This window comes from Hippopotamus amphibius, chromosome 6, assembly GCF_030028045.1.
Source record: "Hippopotamus amphibius kiboko isolate mHipAmp2 chromosome 6, mHipAmp2.hap2, whole genome shotgun sequence".
NCBI classification, from domain to species: domain Eukaryota; kingdom Metazoa; phylum Chordata; class Mammalia; order Artiodactyla; family Hippopotamidae; genus Hippopotamus; species Hippopotamus amphibius.
In genome coordinates this window covers 111,759,519-111,782,704 of record NC_080191.1, presented here as the reverse complement: position 1 = coordinate 111,782,704, position 23,186 = coordinate 111,759,519, and the positions used below count along the sequence as shown (strand labels likewise).

Below are 23,186 nucleotides of genomic sequence, written 5' to 3'. Positions count from 1 at the left end.
CCCATCTTCCTCCCACACATCAGTCTCAAGTCTTGACTTGCTGATCTTTACTTCCATTTTCCCTCTCAAAACAGTTTCCCTCCTGATGAGATTCCACACAAACTCATATGAGCAGAGCACGTTGTGACAGCTTTGCCTCCTCACACTCCCACTCAGCTGTGGTGTCCCTCCCAGCCTCTGGGCATCACCCACGGGACCACCACAGCCCTCTCCTCGTGGCCCATCCCCAACCCATGTGCATAGATCCCTTAGAAACAGCTGCTTGAAACTCCTTTCCATGGCAATCTCTCCTTTGGGAGCCTCACAGCTGCTGGAACCCAAAGTCACAAACCTTCACATGGACCAATGGGAGGCTAGGGAGGACAGGGCCATGATTACCAGAGGCTGACATGTATTCACTGAGCACCTGGCAGGGCCAGACACCGTACTAAATGCTGGGTTAAAAAGAAATTAGAAGACACCATTTTTCACCCACACAAATCGACAACTAAAAATACCAGATGGCAAAGATGGTCCCAGCTGGAGGCTGGGATCCGATGGTCCCCAGGCTGCCATGACTGGGCATGTCACAAGCACACAAACACTCGGGCTGCCTTGCCTTTAAATACTCAGTGCTTAAAAGTACACAGCAGGAGCTCAATAAATGTTGGTTGAAAATGAGTGAATGAACTCTGCATGGAAATCCTTGCATAGATATCCTAGGCATTATCAAATACATGATGACGGCTTCAGCCAATTCAGCAATTCTGCCAACAGCACACATTCCCTGGTGGTGGAGGATTCCAGGTGTGTTTTCATCCTGTTCCCTCACTTGCTCCTCATGGCAAAAGTGTGAAGAAGAGCAGGGATTATTATCATACTTAATTTTTAATCTCCATTATTCACAGGAGGGAAACTGAAAGCTTAGAGAAGTTAAAAGACTTGGCCAAGGTCACACAGTTGGGAAACAGCTTGATCCAGAACTGGTCTCCCGAATCCACCTACGTTATTATAACCGGGAAACAAAGCACTCATTTCTATTCTAAGCTGTCCTACGAATTTTTTAATGTTTTAAGACAAGATCAGTAAACTCTTTCTCTAAAGGACTAGATAGTAACTATTTTAGGCTTTGTGGGCCATATGGTCTCTGTCATACTCAGCTCTGCTGTGGCAGGGGGAGCAGCTGTAGACAAGACATAAATGAGTGGGTGTGGCACGTTCCAATAAAACTTTATTTACAAAACAGGCTGCAGACCAGATTTGGCTCAGTTTCTTGACCCCTGCTTTAAGATAAAGGAAATTAAAACTATTCCTTCTTAGAGTAACTGCACGTGTACTATAAAATCCATGCTTTTCTCTGCTTCTCAGGTAGAGACAGAATATGATAGCCATATGTCACAGAGATGCAGGAAATATTTTAAGGATGCTAGCACTACAGTGTGTACAGTATTTATATACACTATAAATGTGTAAGGTCTGCACATTTCCTTCAAAACTAACCTCATGCATACATTTTTATTAGTTAGGGAGGTCAATATGTCTATCGTAAATACATTTGAAAATTCCTTCCTACATATTCTGTCTGTTGGGATTATTTATCATGCCCTGTTCCCTGGCCTAGAGCCAGGGAGAATATGGGAGTTTTAATACCTTTAATCCATTACATGGATTTTTTTTAGAGCTCCATAAGACAAAATAAAAAGCACTCTCGTGGTCATATATGCAATAAACCTGATATGCCACTTAATATTTCATGTCCCATTTTATATTTCACTTGTGATGGTTTCCAGCTCTCAACATACAAAATGACATCATTTCAGCCATCTTTTTGCTCCAGTTTTTCTGTTGTTGTTGTTTAGAGAACTGACAATTCTTAAACAATAAATCTCACTGAGGACTTTGAGGGGGTATTACTACTACTCCCCGACATTCTGAATAAGTACTGAAATAGTGTTCACCGACATGTGTCACCCAGGTAATGGCACTGTGAGTTTATTAGGCCAAGTTACCTTGTATCGAAAAACAGGTACCTGTTTATTTCTAGTCAGCACATAGGTGGTCTCCAAAGATGGCCTGCCCCATGACCCATACCTGCAGGGAGCCACACCGTCATGTAAGCCCTTCGCCTTCAATCTGGGCTGCTAGTGGAATTGCTTTTCCATCAAAAGGATATGGTAAGAGAAACACTGTTACACATGATACTAGATCCTTAGAGGCCTTGCAGCTTCTCTCTGGGTTTCTTGGAATGCTCATCCTGGGGGAAGCCGTGTGAAGAGCTCAGGGACCACCATCATGTAAGGAAGCCCATGTCATGAGAGGAGGCTGTGGAGAGAAAGAGGCTCAGGCAGCCTCCAGCTGCTCCAGAAACCTCAGTCGAGGAGCTGGACGTGGAATGCAGAAGCCATCGTGCACATCCAGCCTCGTTCGGCCCTAAGAGGAGTCCAGCCCCAGCACCATCTGATTGCAGGGATATGAAAGATCCCAAGTGAGACAGAACCTTGAAAGGGAATAATAAATTGTGTTTTAAGCCAGTAAGTTTTGGGTTGGTCTGTTCCACAGCAATACATAACTGAAATTAATTCTATAGTTGTCATTAATTGAAGACAATTTATGTGGAGCCATGAAGAACCTGTGGAAAGTGCCCAACCCACTCTTAGAATCTGGGAGACAGTCATCTGACATTATAATCACGGTCCAAGCTCTGCACACACCAGCCAGTTACAAGAGCAGTGCAGTAATTCCATCCAAAAATAATTAACTCAGGAATTCCCTGGAGGTCCAGTGGTTAGGACTCGGCACTCTCACTGCCAGAGCCCTGGGTTCGATCCCTGGTCGCGGAACTAAGATCCCATAAGCCACGTGGCACAGCCAAAAAAAATTAATAACGATAAATAAATAAAAATAATTAACCTAGAAATTCTGGATAAAAAGGAGCATGATAGTTGCTCAGCTATGAATTCAAAGACTGAGATGATTAAGATATAATAGAATAAGGCTCTTAAAAAATAAAAAAGTCTTCTGTAATGCATTGGGTCTTTTTTCCTCGAGTTGCTTATAAAACTCATTCATACCCACCTGAGCCCACATGTGAATACCACCTGCCTGTCACCTGCACACGCCCTCTTTTATTTTGAGATGCAGATGTCTGCTTATTGGGTCGTTGTGTTTTTATGTGTTCCTCCAGGGGACAGATTGAATTCTCCTCCCTGCACTGGACACTGCAATTCAAAATAATGGCAACAACGCTGCAGGTAATGGGCCAGGATACTCACTTGGTACCCACTAAAGGAGGTTTAGATCACTAGCTCTCAGTTACCTTTCATGAAACATCTGTTTCATATGAGCCCATTAAAAAGTGCATACATCTGTAAATAATAAGCCTGCGTGTGCACATAATTTAATGAATTAGGACATAAAAAGGAATTGAACAGTAGGGGCACAGCAATTAGAGTAACTGCCCATTTTGTTAAAAATGTATTGTTTCCAGCTTTTACTTGGAAACCCTTTTATTATCCTGTGGGTTCTGAGGTTTCCAACCTTTCTCATTCCCCCTCCCTGCAAAGAAAATGGGAGTTTACTTTGCAGAGTTGGCAGAGGGAAGGAAACCCACGTCACGCAAAGCTGAGAGGGGGACTTCAACCCGCTTTCTCCTACTCCACAGACCTGGGCGCCTGTACCACTCTGTCTGGGGATTCCTATCTGCAAAATGGACCAATAACAGTGCCTTTCTCTGCAGGCTGCTGTGACGATGAGGTGACAGAATTCATTTTATGCACTTGGCATAATATGCAGATAATATGCACTTGATAAACATTAATTATGAGGATGGCAGTTGTTTCATTTTAATAAAAATCAGTCACAACTTGCAACCATTCAGGGGGAAAACGTTTCTCTTGGTTGAACAGACTTGTGGTTGCCAGTGGGGAGGGGATATGGGAGAGGGAAGGACTGGGAGTTTGGGATGAGCAGATGTAAACTGTTATACACAGGATGGATAAACAACAGGGAAGTATATTCAATATCCTGAGATAAACCATAATGGAAGAGAATATGAAAAAGATATACATATAACTGAATCACTCTGCTGTATAGCAGAAATTAGCACAACATTGTAAATCAACCATACTTCAACAAAATAAATTTTTAAAAAAGTTTCTCTAGATTGTTGATTTGGTCTTATTTCGATTTAATTTCTTCTCCCCATTTCTAGGGATGGACAGAAAAAAAAGAAGGAAGGGAGGAGTGGCAAGGACCATGGGGAGTACCATCAGAAATTCTGTTCCAAGGATGTCAAAGCAAGCACCAGAAGCCCAGGGAAATACCTCACTCTCCTATTTTCAGGCCATTTTTCCAGCTGACACCCTTATAAGGGCTGGCCATCATGGGCAATGTGGGCCTCCCCAGTTCTACACACGCCCTCAAGTTTACGTCAGGCGTTTTGAGTGACCTCCAAATACACAAATAAACAAAAGTAGAGCCCAGCTGAGATGTTCTGAATTCCAAGTTCGTGTTCACTGAACTACACTCAGATGTCTCCTGAGCACCTACTGTGCGCCTGGCACCGGGTTACTAGGCAGAGCACACACATACGAGCAGAAGGTGGTGCGGTCGTGGGAGAGAAAGCCTGGCATTTTCTAGAACACACACTGAGGCTCCCACAGAGTATGGCCTGTTCTTCTCTGCCTCTCTGCAGTTTAAAATGTTTAAGCAGGGTGGAAAGTAGCTGGAAAAGGTTGGAAGATACTCTACGTCCATTTGAAAACCACGCAAGTGTGGAGCACAGGACTAGAACTCATATTCTCCCACGATATGACTGCTGCAAGAAATAGCACTCAAATCCAACTCACCGGGATTCTGGGAAAATCCTGGTTGAGCTCTGCAAAATAAGTGTTAGCAAAATAAGTGCTAAGTACTTGGCAAGCCCCAGGAAAAAGAGTTCCACCCAGAAGGAAAATAAGTTAAACAATGACTGAAATCATTACCCTCCAGTATTTTGTTTACATTCTCCTGCAGTCTATTTACCATCTACATAAAGAGATAACTAAAGCTCCTGAACAGCAACAGGAGAGAAGAATAAAGGCTAAAGGAAAGGGGAAATAAAGAGAATGTACAAACATTGAAAAAATATTAATAGCTCAGCATATAGAGCTGTGTTGTTCAATGTGGTAGCCACTAGCCACATGTGACTATTGAAAGTTAAATTACCTAAAATTAAAAAAAATTTAAAAATCAGTTCCTCAGACACTTTGAGACAGGAAGGGGGCCGAGTGCAACCTTTATAAAAATGACAGAGTTTGAAGACACGACATAAGCTGGTTAGAACCAACCAGGTCCAAGATGGTAGAAGATTCGATTTCCAGTGGACCTCGAGCCTCATTATACGATTATTGTAATACATTAGCATCTAAATGACACATCCACCAGCGCCAGGACAGTTCCCAGGCCGACCATAAAAGGACAAAAAGTGGGTGGTGGCCCAATACCTGGAAATCTCCACCCCTTCCACAAAATAGTTGGAATAACCCTCCCACTATTAGCCTATAAAAATTACCCAGCCCATAAAAACTCACCAGCCCTGTTTCGGGGCCTCTCGGCTTCTGAGATGGCCCACACTCTGTCTGCGGAGCGTGCTTCTCCCAGGGCCGCTCTCACTCTTGAGATGGATCCCGTTCTGTCTATGGAAAGTGTATCTCTCTAAATAAACTCGCTTTCACTTTGCTATGGCTCACTCTTGAATTCTCTCCTGGGCAAAGCCAAGAACCCACACTTGGAGGCCCATGCCAGGGACTCACCTGAGACCTGGGACCTGGCAACATGACCATCCTCTTGTGTCCCAATTTTCCCTGCAACAATATTCGCCATATTTAAAGTGCTCAAGAGCCCCACATGGCCAGCCATCACTGTATTAGAACAGAATTACAGATGGTTCCCATCCTTGCCGAAAGTTTTACTGGAGAGCACTGATATCTGGGGACCTTAAGAAGTGATGTACCTGCACACCTACATCCATTGACTCAACCATGGTTATCTGAGTGCTGACCAGGTATTACACTAGCTATACTAATACCATAAGACCATACTGGGAAAACAGAGGTAAAGGACACGTATCTGACCTCAAAGACTTCCCAGGTTAGTAAGGGTACCTAATCAATAAAACAAAAGAAAGGAGAAAGGAGATAAGAGCAGAAACACAGAAAACAAACCTCCTAACTTTAATGGTCAATATTGTGGTAAGCATCCAAGGGTTCCTTGTAAAATTCTTTCAACTTCCTTCATTCAAAAAAAAATTTCATAATAAAGTATTGGGGGAAAATTATTTACTGAATATTAGGTCTCAGGTACTTTAAAGAAACTCTCTTATTTAAGCCTATGGTAAGCTTACAAGGTAAACATTATGGATCCATTGTACAGATGAAAACCACTGAGGCAACAGCAGAGGCAGTGCATGAAGAATGCCAGCTCCACGGTACCACGCTATACACACAGGAATGTGTGGAACATCCACCTAGAACGCACTACATGACCCGTAGACAGTCACTTCCATTCGCTCTTCTGTCTCCCCCAAATCCATAATTCAACAACTGGATTTTGAACAAAAGAAACATGTAGAACAGGGTATGTAAAAATTCCAAATACAGAACAATGTGTTTCATTAAAAATATACAGTTGCCCCTTCATATCTTTGGGGCATTGGTTCCAGGATCCCCGTGGACACCAAAATCTGTGGATGCCCTTATATAAAATGGCATAGTATCTGCATATAATATACACATCCTCCAGTATACTTTAAATAATCTCTAGATTACTTTTAATGCCCAATACAATGTAAGCACTATGTAAATACGTAGTTGCAAATACAATGTAAATACTGCGTAAATAGTCACCAGCTGTGCAGTAAATTTGTTTTGCATTTTGGAACTTTCTGGAATATTTTTTCTGAATATTTCAATCTGAGATTGGTCGAATCTGCGGATGAGGAACCCACAGCTTTTGAAGGGCAAACTGTGTTTGAAACCACTTAAATGAGAGCATTATGTGAGAGGCTGGTCATCATCATGATTCATGTAAACTTCATTAGGTAGTCCCGTTTCATAAGTTTGGGGCCCTCTAAACGAAACAGATACTGAAAGTGGGTGGCAAATACCCAAATATCAAATTTTCAGCATCTCCTGGAAAGTTTCCTCTCTTTTTCTTTTTCTTCAGTAATGGAAGACGCGGTAGTGCCCAGCGGTACCACCACTGATGCCCGCCTCCAGATGAGGGTTCTGAGCGAGCCAGAAGAAGAAGAAGAGCCTTCTCTCTCATCTTGCACCTCCCTGTGATCCCTCAGTGCACACAGCACTGATGCTGACCCCGACTCCTGTGAGCCACGGGGGGACCGGGCCAGCACAGACGCTAACAGTAAATAGGATGGAAAACAGAAGAGTAAACAGCCTCCAGGTTTCTTCCACAATTTAGAAGGCTGTGGCTTCTGGGAGAGAAATCATGTCATCAGAGGAAATTCTATGGTACAGTTCTTCACCCCTCTCTCTCTTTTCCACCCTTCCCCAAAACCAAAGCACTCCATGGTTCCTTCTTCGTATTATTCGGGCATAAACATTTTCCAAGAATTCGTCACTTGGCTATCAGGTGACAGGGTCAAACTGCTGTCGAACTCACCTTCTCTGAGCCTCAGTGTTCACTTCTGTAAAAAAAAAAAAAAATCATACCTGCCTCACAGGATTGTTTGTGATAATAATGTAGGTACAGTCATTAGAGTAGAACCTTGCTAAATATTTAACGAGCCAAAAAAGCAAAGACCCTACCGTAGCTCTTCAAAGTGGGTCTCTATTGTCAGAAGACAATCGTTTCGTTCGTGTTCTAGGGTACAGATGCGATGACCGCTGTGTGGACCGACGGCTGTGCGTTCTGGGTCCCTCCTCACAGAGAGGTAGCCGTACTGAAGCCGAGCTGGCCTGCGCGGCTCCCCGGACAGCAGGCGGTGACAGTGACGGCACGCCAGCTCTGCTCCGGCCTTTTGGAGGCTGTCCCTCCCGGAATACTGCCGCCACGCAGAGAGAAGCAGGAGGCACATCCAGCTTCCCCGGGCGACAGCCGGTTGAGCTCTATGCCAACAACCAACACCTACTGCCAGCCCTGGGCACCAGCAATGACAGACTTCCGGCCCATTTTAGCCCCGGGGGCTGCAGCCTCAGCTGACATCATGTGGAGCAGAAGATCTGCCCAGCTGAGCCCAGTCCCTCCACAGAATAATGAGATAATAAATTGTAAGGCCACTAAGTTTGGGGGCAGTTTGTTACACAGCAGGAAGTCTCAAAAATCTTCATAAAGAAAGAAGTGATACAGTAGCTAAGACATGGAAGCAACCTAGAAGTCCATCAACAGAGGAGTGGATAAAGAAGATGTGGTACATATACACATGGAATATTACTCAGCCAATAAAAATGTAATGAAATAATGCCATTTGCAACAACATGGATGGTTCTGGAGATGATCATACTAAGTGAAGTCAGTCAGAAGGAGGAAGATAAATACCATATGATATCACTCATATGTGGAATTGAATTTTTTAAAAATGACATAAATGAACTTATTTACAAAACAGAAACAGATTCACAGATTTCAAAAGCACACTTCTGGTTACCAAAGAGGAAACATTGGGGGGAGGGAGAAATTAGGAGCCTGGGATTAACATGCACACACTACTATATATAAAATAGATAACCAACAAGGACCTACTGCATAGCACAGGGAACTCTACTTAATATTCTGTAATAACCTATATGGGAAAAGAATCTGAAAAAGAAAAGATATATGTATATATAACTGAATCACTTTGCTGTACGCCTGAAACTAACACAACATTGTAGATCAATTATACTCCAAAAAAATTTTTTCTAAAGTGATTTTTAAAAAAATATAATCTAGGGACTTCCCTGGTGGTCCAGTGGTTGAGAGTCCGCCCCCCAGTGCAGAGGACATGGGTTTGATCCCTGGTTGGGGAACTAAGATCCCACATGCCGCGGTGCAACGAAGTCTGTAAGCCCTGTGTGCCAGAACCAGAGAGAAGCCCACGTACCGCAATTAAGACCTGACGCAGCCAGATAAATAAATATTAAAAAATATATATATATAATCTAATCAGACTATTTAACAAACTCTAGAAACATCCATATGAGTCTTCAAGAAGCAAGTGCAGAAGGTATGTACTTATTCCACTGCAGAGTTTAAAATTCCACTTTATAAACTGCACTTAGAATGTACCTATGCGGCCTACCCACAGAAAACCTTCTTTCCTGCCCCTTATGACAAAAATGTGTAACCCATGTGATCCTCCCCTTATGCACCAGCTCTGGTTCTCAGTGGCTTTTAGCTCTTTCTGTAATCAAACTCAGGTTCAAAGTCCTGAGGAGATTCTTGTGTTTGTGTTACAGAGGGCCGTGTGACAGTGAGGTGTGTACACAAGTGTCTCTGGTACATTGTGAGTTCAGAGGGCAGGGACAGCATGGGCTTCACCTTGGTGTCCTTCCCCCGCCACGGAACGCATCAGAGAGCCTGGTACACAGCAGACACCCAAGAGCCGTTTGTTAAACAGGCCTCTGCAAGACCTAATCCATCAGGGAGTGATATAAACGTACGAGCCCCCGACAGCATCTCTGGGCAAAGTGTATCATGACAACTTTGAAGGTGACCACGCTCAGGTGTAAAAGTCAATTATTTGTTCTAAATGGATGTCACTACATCAGGACCACAGTGCTATCCCACTGTGACAAACAGGAAGGACTGTCCCCTCGGTGGTGAGCCACAGACAGAGGAACCATCTCACGGAGGAAAGAGATGCCAACTCAACAGACACCGTTGCCGTTAGTGAAGGCACCCAAGCCGCAGTGTCACGCTGAAACCAGAGAGGCTCTACTCGGGGACCTCTGTGTGTTTTCAGGGAAGAACAGAATCCTCGTTTACATTATCTCTAATCTTTCTACAAATCCTGCAATGTCCCATTTCATGGCATAGACATCGATCCCGTGTCAAGGCAGGCTATTTCTCTGCCCGTGGGCAGCGCGGGCACCACAGGTGGAGAGATGCTTGGAGGGTAATGCACGTGCGCGGGCGGGCGGAGAGGCCGCCATCAAACTCTCCGAGTGACAACTCCACAGCCTCTGGGCTGAGGGCAAGGAAACCACTACATCTACCTCTCTAGAGCACTCTCCTTGTACAGGTGGCAGGATAACCTCTGCAAGCCCACTTACAACTTGTGCCCACTAGAAACCCAACACGGGTTTCTGGAAACTCTGGTCCAAGAAGCAGAAAGACGGACTTCATCTGCATCCTCCAACTTTCTCGGCCAACCCAAACCTGTTCATCCTGTCGCTAGTTCCTATTGTTTCCTCTGATAAGCAGGGCCCCAGTGAACAATTAAAGCTTTCAATAAATAATCTCCAAGCACATTCATTTGATTGACTGTTATTTGATACAGCAGTTAGTTTCAATGGGGCAGTTAATATTGATCACATAAAGTACTCCAGACAAACATGAAACAGTTCCAGAACTCCATGGATTATTACCCTTTATCTGCCAGTCATCTGGGTTACTTGTAATGGTCACGGAATTTAAAATCAATAACAACAATTAGTGTTCTGTACACCAAAACGGATGAATCATGCGAAATGGGTTTTCGTATAAGATCAAAGGTAAAGTGTGCCTATCACGTGGAAGAAGGCTCTCTGAATTTCCAGGACCCACTTGGCAAGCTACTTTCAGGCAAGTCTTCAACACAGCCAGCAAGAGAGAAAGAACGGTAGTTAGGAGATGGGAGATGTGATCGTAAAAACGCATGTGAAACCCCTGACAGTCTTAATCCAAAAAGATGGAGTGTAAAAGATAAAAGTGATCAAAAGGAATGCTAACAAACGTAGTAAAATTAACGGGACTGGCAATTTACTTCCTCTGAGATATACTTCTAGCTACTTTCTCCCGCTTCCGATTCATAGGCATTAATCGTGATTTTTTGTAATAAAATGGCAACAATGGTATTTTAGCTCCACAGAAACACTACTGTAATGTCTGGATAATTAAAATGCAAAGCAACAGAGAAATGTTTCATCATTAAACTGTAACCAGCGCGCTATGTGAAATCATCCATCCCAAAGACTTGTTTTTCATCAATTATTTGTTATTTATCTGATGTAAATATAAGAAGGACTAATTAAAATGTATGCCTTTTTATACAGCTTCTTGTCATTAAAGCCAATGAAAGCATTCTGAGGACCATAATGAAATAATTATGTTTGCCTTTAAGAATTCTCTTCAATAACACATGGCAGTACTGAGCTAAATTAAAACATCAGGAACTAAGTTTCGCTTGCCTCCATTTCCATTTTAGTTAATTATACCCCCAAGCTTTCCAATAGGCCAGACCCTAAAAAAATCTTTTGAAGCTGAAACAGCCTTCAGATCATCAGCCTTTTTATAATCATGAACTTTCATGATAAGACAAAGGTACTGTAGCCCCCAAAGCTTTACAATTTTTGAGAAGGGGGATTTATTACCGAGGTCTTCGTTTGCTCTGAAAATTAGATACGTATTAGGATAAATGTGATCCACATCTTCATTTTCCAGTTAGCGGATGTACTCATCTTATCTGGTCTTATCTGCATCATTTCAGTATTCTGAATTTAGGTGGGTTTTTTTTTTTTCTGATTTAATAACATTTAATCTGTGGCAAATAGTAATTGATTAATAACAACGAAAACAAACATTTCACTATATCTGAGTCAAATTAGGAGAATAACTCCTCATTCAATACTAAAACAAAAAAAAAGGAATCTTTAGGAGTAGACTGTGAAGCCATGAACTTGAAAAAAAGGCCCCTTCTATTAGAATTTCTCTTTCTCTAAACCTCAAATTGGAGATATTTGTAAAGGCAAAAAATAGTAAAAATTAAAAAAAAAATCTGAGTTTAGGAGCAAAGGAAGCAGGAAAGAGGAAAGGAAAAAGTACCAGGCGGTTTCAGGCTGGTGGCAAATGCAGCGGCTCTCACCTGCTGTCAGATGATGCCAGTGGGGTGGGAACGTGGTGTTTAGAAAAGTAAATAGGAGTCCCAGGGATTAACTCTGATAATGTGAATTCCTGCCCATTTGGTTCTATGTGGAGAACTGGCAGGGTTCACGGGGGATGATATTTGGTAACTGCCGCACAGACCTTCTTCTGAGACATCAGAGGGAAACTGCTGACAGCTGGGAAACAAAGATCTAGTATCTGACAACCTAAAACTGCAATTATAATCTCAGAATCTGCTTTTATTAAAACAACCCCCCAATTAGTCTTTGTTCTGTTTGGAGAAATCTCCTTTTAGGAACGAGGGACACTGTCACCCACCATCAACCCCGGTTAAAATTAGCTCCCCACCCCAGTTCACTTCATCAGCTGTCAGGAGCCTGTGCTCTAACAGAGGAAATGCTCCGCCGGGCTGGGTCACCTCCTGACGTCAGTTCCTGTTATCCTGCCTTATCGTGCTGGGGACCAGGAGTCTTATCTTCTGAAGGGCCCCCCGTGCAGCTCCCCACCCTGCAAGGCCAGAGAAAAAGCAAGTCAGCGGTTCCACCGCCTGTTTGAATCCCCATCTAAGAAGCTCTGAAAGCTCCAGATAAATAATAGAATACCTGCAGTCTCACGCTCTACTGCTGCCTAGGTGGAGAGAACTTTTGCAGCTTTATTTTTTATTCATCCGAAGGGGTTTAGGCGCTGGGATGGGACAGGAATCATACTTCTTAACGATGAAGCAAGGAGGTGGGAAGGAAAAGAGGAGCGTTCAGGGCGACATATTGAGTGATGAGGTTGTGTTATTAGATCTTACAGATGGGCAGGTTATCTCATCTCCTATTTAACAAGAGGTGCTTAGGCCAAGCCACTTACAGACAGGATACTGATAAATCTGAAACCGGAGTTAACTCTCCTCTCTCCGTCACCTCCAACTTCAACTTTTTAAGAAGCTGGCCAAGAACCGATACAGATTTGTTCATAGTGATTCAACGTATAATTCCACCCCTCCCCTACTCCCAACACACACACACACACACACACACACACACGCTGGCATCAGAACCACGGTCATAATACTTAAATCCATATTGCACGGGATGCCTTCTATTTACCAATCTACATTTTGCCACAAAAGGAATTCATGTTCAGAAGAATGACCCAGAAGCACAAGGCGATGTTCAGTCCGAATGGAAAAATTAAGCTGTGAGTGCTCTAGTTATACTGACCATCGAATCCAAACAAAGACTTTCTGTGCCACTCCTGGGTGCAAGGGGCAGCCCTAGGAGATGTCGTAATATTGAAATATCTGGCATATTTCAATGACTTATGTGGGAATTGTGGCAGTATATTTGAAAGTGGGTTATTCTAGAAAATCTGAGATGTATGATTGCCATAACTACCCTGTAATTTGAAAGGCAAGATTCTACATTAATATCTTTTGGAAAGGTTTTTAGCCAAGATTTTTCTGATTAACCTTCATCAAAAAACTCCCATTTCTGAAATAATCTAGTTAATTGACAGTTAACTGAATTTATATTAGAACATTTAAAGTATAAAAATGTCATTTAAGGATAAATTTACTGGCACTTACATGTAACTCGAACTCTATGGAAGATTCTTCTTAAGATGTTCTAAAATGAACACTGCATTTACTGTTTCATAAGTCTTATTCTACTTGAAGAGCTTTCTATTTTGCATCTTGGTTTTACATCTTCATCTTCCTCCCATAGAGTAACTTTCTAATCAAAAAATTCCCAGCCTTTAAAAAAATTTTTTTTGATTTTAAAGATTCTAAATTCCTTGAGAGGAGAATTTATAATCTTCACCATTTATCACATATTTCCCTTCTGAGATTATCTATTGATTACATTCCACAAGAATGTGGGAAGGAGAAAACAGTAAGGTTTTCCTTCCTATTCAGCCATCTCAGGGGCTTAACATGTTGAAGGAAAAGTATAAGCACCTGATATCCAGAAGAACTTTCTTTTATGCTTTAAAGCAAAGTTCATGACAATACTGACTGGCTATGTATGGTCAGACCCAGGCTTCCAAAAATGAGAAGAAAACTTCTGGTTTAGGTCAGCTAACCTATCAGAAATTGCCCTTCTGGTCGTTTATCTACCAAGAAAAAAAAGGCCTGTTTCGATGTGCGGGCTTTGCACTTGGGCTGGGAAATCAAATGTTACACGGAGTTTCCACATCCATTCCACAGCCCAGGTTTAAGGGACCGATGTCTACCTCTCCTAGCGTTTTGATCTATTTTTTTTTTTGTAATCTATCCTTTTCTGGTGATAAAATTTAAACTTCTGCATTATTTCTTCTAAGTTGCACATCAGTGCTTCCCTACCCAAAGTGCCGAGTTACCTGGGATACTGAAAAAATTTTAGTATTTCTTTTTTCCTACGGGTGAGGAAAACTTTGTGAATCTTACGCTTGTTTTCAAACGGCCCTATCCTGCACTCCCTGAGATTTAAGCAGAATTTCCTTTTCTTCTCTTCTTTCTGTTGGTGTTAGTTACCACTGTCATGTGGCCTGAGAAGCAGAAAATTATGTCCTACTTTAGAAAAACAATTGAGCCTTTTCACCGAAATATTTATTCAAAACCCCATTCAATTCATACGGTGGCTGTCAGCCTTTATTTAGTCTCTCTTTCAGAGGGTATCTTTGATTTTGCCACTTTGACCCCAATTTATATCTCACTAGGAGAGGATTTAGATACTGTTTAATACTTAAAATTCAGGTCCCAGCGCTTTGGAAAGGGGACTTCTTTCCTTCCTTAATCATAACATCGATACTGTTTGTTTTTAAAGACAGATTATTTCTCCTCATTAAAAAAGAAAATCTTTTTTTCCTTTTTTTTCTTTTGATATGCTGAGTAGGGAGAAGACAGGGAAAGAGGCCAAGAAGTTGTCACACTCATGGTTTCACGGAAAGCATCTACTATATTTAGACCACAACTATTAGGATTTATCCTATGCCCACTGAGCAATTAATGCTGAAAACATCTGGAGCAGCCTAAACCCAAGATAATCCAGGAGGCATCTGAATAGAAACTTAGTGACTCCGACACCTCCAGGGGCAGTCTTAAATCGTATTATTTATACCACATTCCCTTAGTAACTCGCTACTCCTAACTTTGAATTTTTAGAAGCAATTCACAGGCCCTACTCCAACCGAAAGCTGGTTGGCATATTATTTTTCTGTCTTTAAAATTAAAAAGGAAAATAAAAAGAATATTCTAACACCTTTTAAAGAATGCTTCTGGTGTGTTTTACATTCAAAGGGTTTACTCCAATGACTACACACACACAGACACACACGCCATAAAAAAATAAGTAGGATCTCAAAGCAGAAAATAGTTTGGTTGGAATTTAGTACTATTTTCCCCCCTCCTTTGCCCACTGTTTCCTCTGTGTTAAGAGCACAAACAGATCTGCTTCTTGTCAAAACAGTCATTAAGTAAAATGGAAAAGGTTGCGGTTTTTATGTTTGTACTTGCACAAACGGAGACCTAAGATGCTTTTACTTCAAAAGCCCTAACTGGCTGTGCCACCCTGAGCCAAACACCGCGTGGCAGAGCTTTGTTAGAACTTTTATTTATGCTTAAAAACTTAATCACTTGAACAACTAAACTGACCCTTCATAAAGTGGTTTGTGTGACTCTGCAGGGGCATAAGCGATATTTACACTCTATTCATTTAACCTGGAATCGGGGTGTGGGAGCCAAAGCCTTGTGAAATTGACCACAGTGAGCACTAATTGCCCTGCTTACAAAAATAAGACACTGAAATTTCTGAAATCCCTTTGTCAGATGCCTTTATTTACTTTTTCTAAAGCAAGTTTCTTTGATTAGCTGAACTTTACTGTTATCAACACTTCTTGCTTATCGTCTGGCCCTAGGTGAATGACACATTCACCAATCGCTCTCCCCAGATAAGGCAAATCCCTTGTTTAACTTGTTCGAGAACAAACAAAGCTTTTCCCCCTACTCCTGCAACTTAATAGGCACTTTTGGAGAGTTAATTACAAAAGGAAGAATGTCTACTTGTAAAACCCCTATTAGGTCTAATAGCTTGACACCAGGGTCCTGAGCCTTCTTTTTCCCTTCCTTAAAAAACGTTTCATTAAAACTTTCTCTCACAAGAAAAAGTTTGAGAGAGCCCTAGTTGCCTGAGATTCCAAATGAAATTGTTCATATTATTTTAATTGCTACAGAGAGAAGGGGTCTAAAAGATCTGTTTGTGGGTTGGAAAATTATTTTCTAACAGTTTCTCTGAGCTTTCCAGAAAGAAAATAGGCAGCAAGAAAGAAAAGGCATTTGAGGAGCAGCTGAAGATGAGGACGCTTTCTGAAAATATTCTTTTTTACCCTGGTTACAGCTCTACGAAATATTAAGTCAGACAGCTAGACTGTTGGCATCAAATGGTTATTGATTTTTCAGCTACAAACCTGTTGATTTCCTGGCCCCTAGGAGCAAGTCTTTATTCTTAAGAAAAAGTTTCAGAAGAGGGCGATTTAAATCTTGTCATTGTCCTCCCTCTCTCCTTTTGCCTCCCTCTCTTTAGATAAGCCATCATGTTATTAGGAAAATGCAATTTCTTCCAGTTAAACTTTGACCTCTTTGAAAACAAAGATTTAAAATGTCATTTTCAGGCTAATGCTCCAATGAATTGTCAAATAAAGTACTAAAAACATTTTGATAGATAGCTGAGCCATTTATCTAAATCACTGTCAGGGCAGCGGTGCATCCTGCAGGCTCCCACTACAGCCACCTGAAGGTGGGATTTTCTGGGACTGCTGGTCATTTCTCAAGCCTGCAGCCAGGCTACTGTTGACCAGTGCGTGCCTCGGCACCCTGTCAGCATCAGATAACCAAATAGTCAATATTTTTTTTAAAAACTGGGCTACCCCACTTATGTTTCCTTTCCTTTAACCAATGTCCAGGTTCCCGGCTGAACTGCAAGATATGGAAATAATGGATGGCTCAGCCCAAGGGGTGTTCATTGCCAGTAGTTTTCTAGCAAAACAGCAACTTCTTAGAGCAACAAAGTGACTCGGAAAGGTGGCAGCAGGGTCAATGCTAAGAAATATTGCCTTTCCTCAGCAAGGAAAACATTGGAGGCAGCAGCTTTAACTGGTGGTTTATGAACTTCAGGAGCGGCAACCACCTTAATTAGGCTAAATTCCTTGCAAGGAAGATGTCATATTTTAATTACTTTGGACTGTCGAAACACACAACGGGATATATATATGTAACTAGTAGCTAATCCAAAGAACAGCAAAGTTAAATTCCCCTCTGCATACATCTTAGTAAAAACTGTACAAATGTGTCAAATTGCCTCACTTGAAGAATGTTTCAAAGTCCTGTGGTCACTCTCTACTTTTTCCCCCCTCCATGCACATTTTTTTAAACTGTTTTCGAGGGACTGTAGGGTTGATAAGGAGAGGAGCAGGGGTCGGGAGGGGTTGTTTGGGAAGAAAACATCTAACAGGAAATTTTCAGCAGAGGGAATCAATATGCACACCAGCATAGCACACCCTTCCAGCATTAAATCACTAAATCCTTTGTCTGGCTACCAGTGCAGTTTGTTTCCAATGTCTTTATTGCATGCAACAGAGACAATTCATATTTTTTCTTGGTAGAAGAAGGGAAAAAATGAACCTACATTGAGCAGTGTGCCGATGTTGCCATTCGGTTTGGGTCAATCCACTGAAGCATGCTTTGAGAGCTTTCTCCTGGAGCATGCAGGAAGACGGGCTCGCAGTGTAGAAATCCAGGATTTGCCCAGGACTCACTGACAGGACATCCATACAGTCAAACATGATCTCCCCTGCACCGAATGTCTGCAAAAGTGCTTATCCTCTAGGTGTGGAGGCAAATGGCATAGAAAAGTCCACCCAACTCCATCAAACTCTGCCCCCTTTTTGGCACGTAGGCTGTTGGTCTTTTTCCCAGCCTCGAATCATGAATTATGACAGACAAGCCAGCTAAAAGCCTGTAATTGATCCAAATGATCATTTACCATTTTCCAGGCTTGCTCGGCCAATCCAGCCGGGGCGGGGGGTTCCCAGAAAGATCCCAAGTTCTCCTTCCAAGCAGACGCCTGCAAAAAGCCTTCGGAATGCGGTGCGGATCCTACCCGGACGGTGCCCAGACCAGCCGTGCCCGGCTCGCGCGCGTCCTCGGCATCCCCGTCCTCAGGCGGCTTGCGCGGGGACTCTGGTCCCCCCTTTGGCAAAGAATAGACCCTCCTGCCTCTGAACAGCTCACTTCCTACTACTTCTGTCACACAGAATGAAAGATTGAATTGCCTAATATATGCGAGTGAACTTTCGGTGAACCCTTCCCGGGCTGCTAACCTTCAAATGACCCAGCGAGTCTGACATCACCAGCTCCCAGGATTCTCACAGAGCCGAGCACTCCCAGCAGCCCCGCCGCGCGGGCGGCCCGCGGCCCGGGCGCGCGCTCCTCCCGCCCCGCGTCTCGGCTCCGAGCGCGCGGGGCCCGGAGCCACAGGGAGGAGCGAGCGGGGCCGGAGGCGGCCGGGAGGAGCGCGCGGGGCCGGAGGCGGCCGGGAGGAGCGCACGGGGCCGGGAGTGGCCGCGAGCAGCCGCCGGAGCCGGGACACCGCTCTGGGCCCGCAGCCCGCCGGCTCCCGCCCTTTGCGCGCCGGTTCCCGGTGCTTAGCTCGGCCGCGCGGCCCCCTCACCTGCCCCAGGCCCAGCCTTTACATTCCTCCGTGCGCCTGTCTGTCTGTTAACGTGTGTTTTTTCACTCCTGCAAAAGCACAGCAAGCTCTAAACTGGAGCACGGAGAAGAGCCGCCCTTGGGGAAGCCTGGGGTCGACAAACTTTCCATTTGATAATCTTTTTCTTTCTGTGCCTCTTGCAGGCCGAAGGGACTGCATTGGCTCGGGAGTAAAAAATCCAGCTTTCTGGATTCATTTACTTCTTAAATATTCTCCCAGGTCTACACGCAGCATGTGAAAGAGTCGAGAATTATGGATACTTCCTCCTACCCCCCAAAAACACGATCACACAGATATACAGGATTTCATAATGTAACATAGTGATCAAACAGTGTGGATGTGGGAGTCAAACTGACCTAGATTCCAACCCACTGAGCAGCTGTATGATCTGGGACAAGTACCTAACCTCTCCGAGCCTCAATTTCCTCATCTGTAAAATGGGAGTTTGCTACTGGCCACCTCAATGGGTTGCTGAGAGACAAAAAGAAACAGTGCTTGCATGACACTCAGCACACACCCTAGAACAATTAGCTGTGACTCATCCTCATATTTTTAACTGGGAAGACAGAAGCCCAGGGAGGTTGAGAGCTGCCTGAGGTCCCACAGCTCAGAATCATGGCTAGAACCCAGCTCCCTGGAATTCCAGCCCAACGTGAAAACGACTTTTCTGTCACGGAATAGCACGTGGGTGACCCCTTTCATCACCCCCACCCCCACATAAATAAACACAGATTTTGAGAAATGGTTAAGTGTGAAAGTTTTATATTTCCAAGGGCCACATTTCACCCACACTAGCCCCTGCCCAAACTTGGCTATTTATTAGAAGAGAGTAATTTTAAGAAAATGGGATTTTTTTGTACCTCCTACACTGACGCTTTTCAGAGGTCACTGAGAAGGACAGATGCAGTGTTTACAAATAAAGAGAGGCAGAAAACTGTAAAAGGGAGAACCAATCCACCCTGCAGCCATTTTGCACAACTTGCTTAAAGGATGCAACGTACATCAAAGAAAGGAAGCTCTGGGGAGGGATTAAAACACCCTAAGTCCCCCACTGCCCCTCCACCTTTGACTAATAATTCTCCCACAAAGCAGGCAGGGCGAGTGGGCAGGCAGGGGGGACGACTTCTTTGCCCCTCGCAGAGAAGGGCGCGCTGCAGTCTCCTTTCTGTGGATGGGCTGGAATGTGCCCTGGCATCCAGGCCTTTTAAAGCCTGTCGGGCACCGGCCCCGTGCTGCTCGGCTGCTGGGCTAGCACAGTTGTTAAGTGGCAGTCATGGTGTAACATGAAAAGTATGCATGGCACACACTTGCCAAGTCAAAGACTCGCGAAGGTACTTGCAAACAGTTTTCAGCCAGCAAGCTCAGTTCTTGCCATTGAAAAGTCCAGGGGGATAAAGGGGTAAGGTTTTGCTGAAACTATGTGTCTGTTATTCTCTCTCGCTCTATTTTTTATATGGTCATCATTTTGTAACAGAGAGTTATTATAAGAAATCCTTTAACTACAAAGAAAACACACATTTTAAACAAGGAGCACAGAGGAATTTACAAAACCTTTAACACTCTGTCATTAAGATAGTTGTAAAGATACACAAAGCACCACATTGTGTGCCAATTGCTGCGTGGTCCACGGGACTTATAGCTCCAAATGCTTATTTAAGGTCCTTAGAGTTCCTTGGAAACTAGGCTTGTTTTGCACAAGATCATGGAGGTGGGTGAAAAGTTCTTTGAGGAGGGGGAGGAGGCAGCTATATTTAAAGTACAGCAGAAGGAACTAAGAGATGAGAAACATTGGCACCACCACCACCGCAAGGTTTGTGTGTACAGGTTACCCATAGCACTTACTTGCTCACTCAGCATCTTTCCAAAGGGTAGGTTGCACTAGTCACAAGGAAGTGGACAGGGGGATGGTGTCCCTCAAATTCTGTTTACTGTCATTTCTTAAACTGCAGTATCAGCCTCATCTAGGAAGGGAGACAACTACTCCCAAATTTCTTTTTTCAATACTCTGACACGGCATAAAAACAATAACAGAGGAGTGTGTGTGTGTGTGTGTGTGTGTCTGTGTCTGTCTGTCTGTGTCCCTGTGCAGGGGTTCGGATATAGGTGTTTTCTTTCTTTGCGCAAGAAAATTTTACATTTCTATTCACCTCGGAACCCAGTTCCCTTAACTGTAGAGAAGTAAACTTGAGCCTTGAAATGAACAATCAGTGCTTAAATCCTTGTGAGTAGAACATTATGGGTGTTTTACAGTGCAACAGTATTCACTAGTCAATTCATCATTTCTCATCATGAATTGATTATACAGATAGCAACTAGTTAGAGTTATTATTTAACCCGTGTTAATTTATAAAGCAGCGCCCAAATTTAACCACACGTTTCTTATCATTTCGTCAGTAAATCTAATTCCTATACTTCTTGAAAATTTGATTCTTCTTCCACTTTCTTCATCTTAAAAAAAAAAATTAAGGAAAAATACACAAATAAGTCATAGTTCTTTAAATACATATATACGTACCATAAAGATTAATGAACAGGTAGGAGGTGGAAAATGGCCTAGTTAATTTGTGAATAACAAAGTTTAAATTATTGACACCTATTTTAAACATTAAACAGTTAATCTGGAAGAATCATTTCCCAAATACCCTCTTAGTAAGGCATAAAATAACATTCTGATATGTCATTGACTCCGTTTTCTTTGTGTTTGATCAATGATAAAAGGAACTCTAATAAAAGTATTTCCAACCACAAACAAGCAAAAAAGCAAAAGTTTGAGCCCCAAATTCATTTTCTTTCAGAGTAACTGTATAGTTGTCAGTGTGACACAGCACATTTGAAACCCATAATCATAAAACAAAAATTTATAGCCAGGGTTCAGGGTCTACATCTGTTTCTCTGGTTTCTGTACAGCAATTACCCACTGGACAACCCAGAAAGAAACACCGTGAATCATACTCTACAAACATGTTTGAACTGGAGAGTTTGGTGAAGAAAGAGCAGGCGTCTCTGTGCACCAGCACTGCAGCCAGCCGTGTTCAAAAGTGGTCACATGCCTCGTAATGTCTAAATAAAAAGATTCTCACAGGCGCAGACATCCACGCCAGGCACAAGTCACGTAAAGTGCAGGCAGACGTGGGGGTGGGGCGAAGAGAGGTGGACACGGATCCTTTTTTAAAAAGCCACAGCTGCCTCTCTCATTTTTTTGTTTTGTTTTTGTTTATTTTTATTTATTTTTACTTTTTACTTTTTTTTTTTAACTGTTAATCTCATGTAAACCCCTCTTGCCACAATTCTGCCAAACAACCAAACGAGCAGCACTGAGTAGAGTGTGGGTTTCGGCAGGGCAGTCCGGGCAGGGGTGTGTTGCGGGCACAGGGCAAGCGCTGAGCTGTTCCTGGGGCTGCTGCACCCCCAGACTCAGCTGCTTTCCAAGTTGGGAGCTGGGGAAGTCCTAACACGGATCAATACCAGAAAGCGCCCTGACCTGTCCATCTGAACACCTGCTCCAGGACCAGGCTGGTGGTGTCTGTGGCTCTTAGACCCACACACAGCAAGGGACATCCCAGACATGAGCGTGTATCTCTGCAGACACTGGGTCTTCTCAGAGCCCAGGAAACATGTGTTCTTCCTCAGAAATGTCTCTTCCACCTCCAGAGCTGGCCACTGTGTTCTTGCTTCACTTGGCTCTTTTCTCTGCAGCTTCCTGCTTTTTCCAGTTTCCTGGACGAAGCCTTCCCACCAGTTGCTTACAGACAATGTCCCCAGGACAGGGCCACCCCCTCCCTTTCCAGACCCAAGCGGCCTCCTGGGCGCTTCCCCGCATTTGCTGTGTATGGCTTGTTCCCTCCAGCTCCTGCTTGTGCCACCTGGAGACCAAACTCCTGCCCCCGGGAGCCCCGCAGTGCCCGCAACGGGCTCTGGCTGGTCATCAGTCCCTGGCCACCCCTGCTGGCACCAGCTCGTGTGGGGGGCGGGGGGGAGGCCTACTTGTGCCTATTTCCTCTTGTTTATTTTTTCCCCTTTTTAATTTAGATTTTTTAAAAGTAATGCATTTTCATAAACACTCAGAGTCTAGTCCAGGAGATAAAAAGTGAAAACTGATGTGTAGACTGTCCACGTGTTGACTCACCAAACGTCGCGCCTGTGTCAGGTGCCCAAAGCCCTGTATCTTTTGGGGGGAGTTGTTTGTTGCTTTTATACAAGTGTAATCACGTAATACATATTGTTTTGTGACATTTTTCTATTTAGTAATAAACAGAACATACAGAACTATCTCATTAAAAAAATAACAATAAATAGCTCAAAAGAAAACAACAACAACAACAACCCCATAGCTCATTAAACAATGGGCAGAAGACCTGAATAGACATATTTTTCCAAAGAAGACATACAGATGGCAAACAGGCACATGGAAAGATG

The 23,186-nt window shown here is 43.3% G+C and overlaps 1 protein-coding gene across 1 annotated transcript in view; it reads right to left on the bottom strand.

Annotated features, from left to right (window-relative positions):
- RARB (retinoic acid receptor beta) overlaps positions 1-18,420 on the bottom strand; it is a 189,719-nt gene extending 171,299 nt beyond the window's left edge. The window contains exon 1 of the mRNA XM_057740063.1: positions 17,688-18,420. Coding sequence (XP_057596046.1) covers positions 17,688-17,844 — 157 coding nt within the window. The 5' untranslated portion in view covers positions 17,845-18,420. The remainder of the gene's footprint in view (positions 1-17,687) is intronic.
- Positions 18,421-23,186: the final 4,766 nt, after the last annotated feature.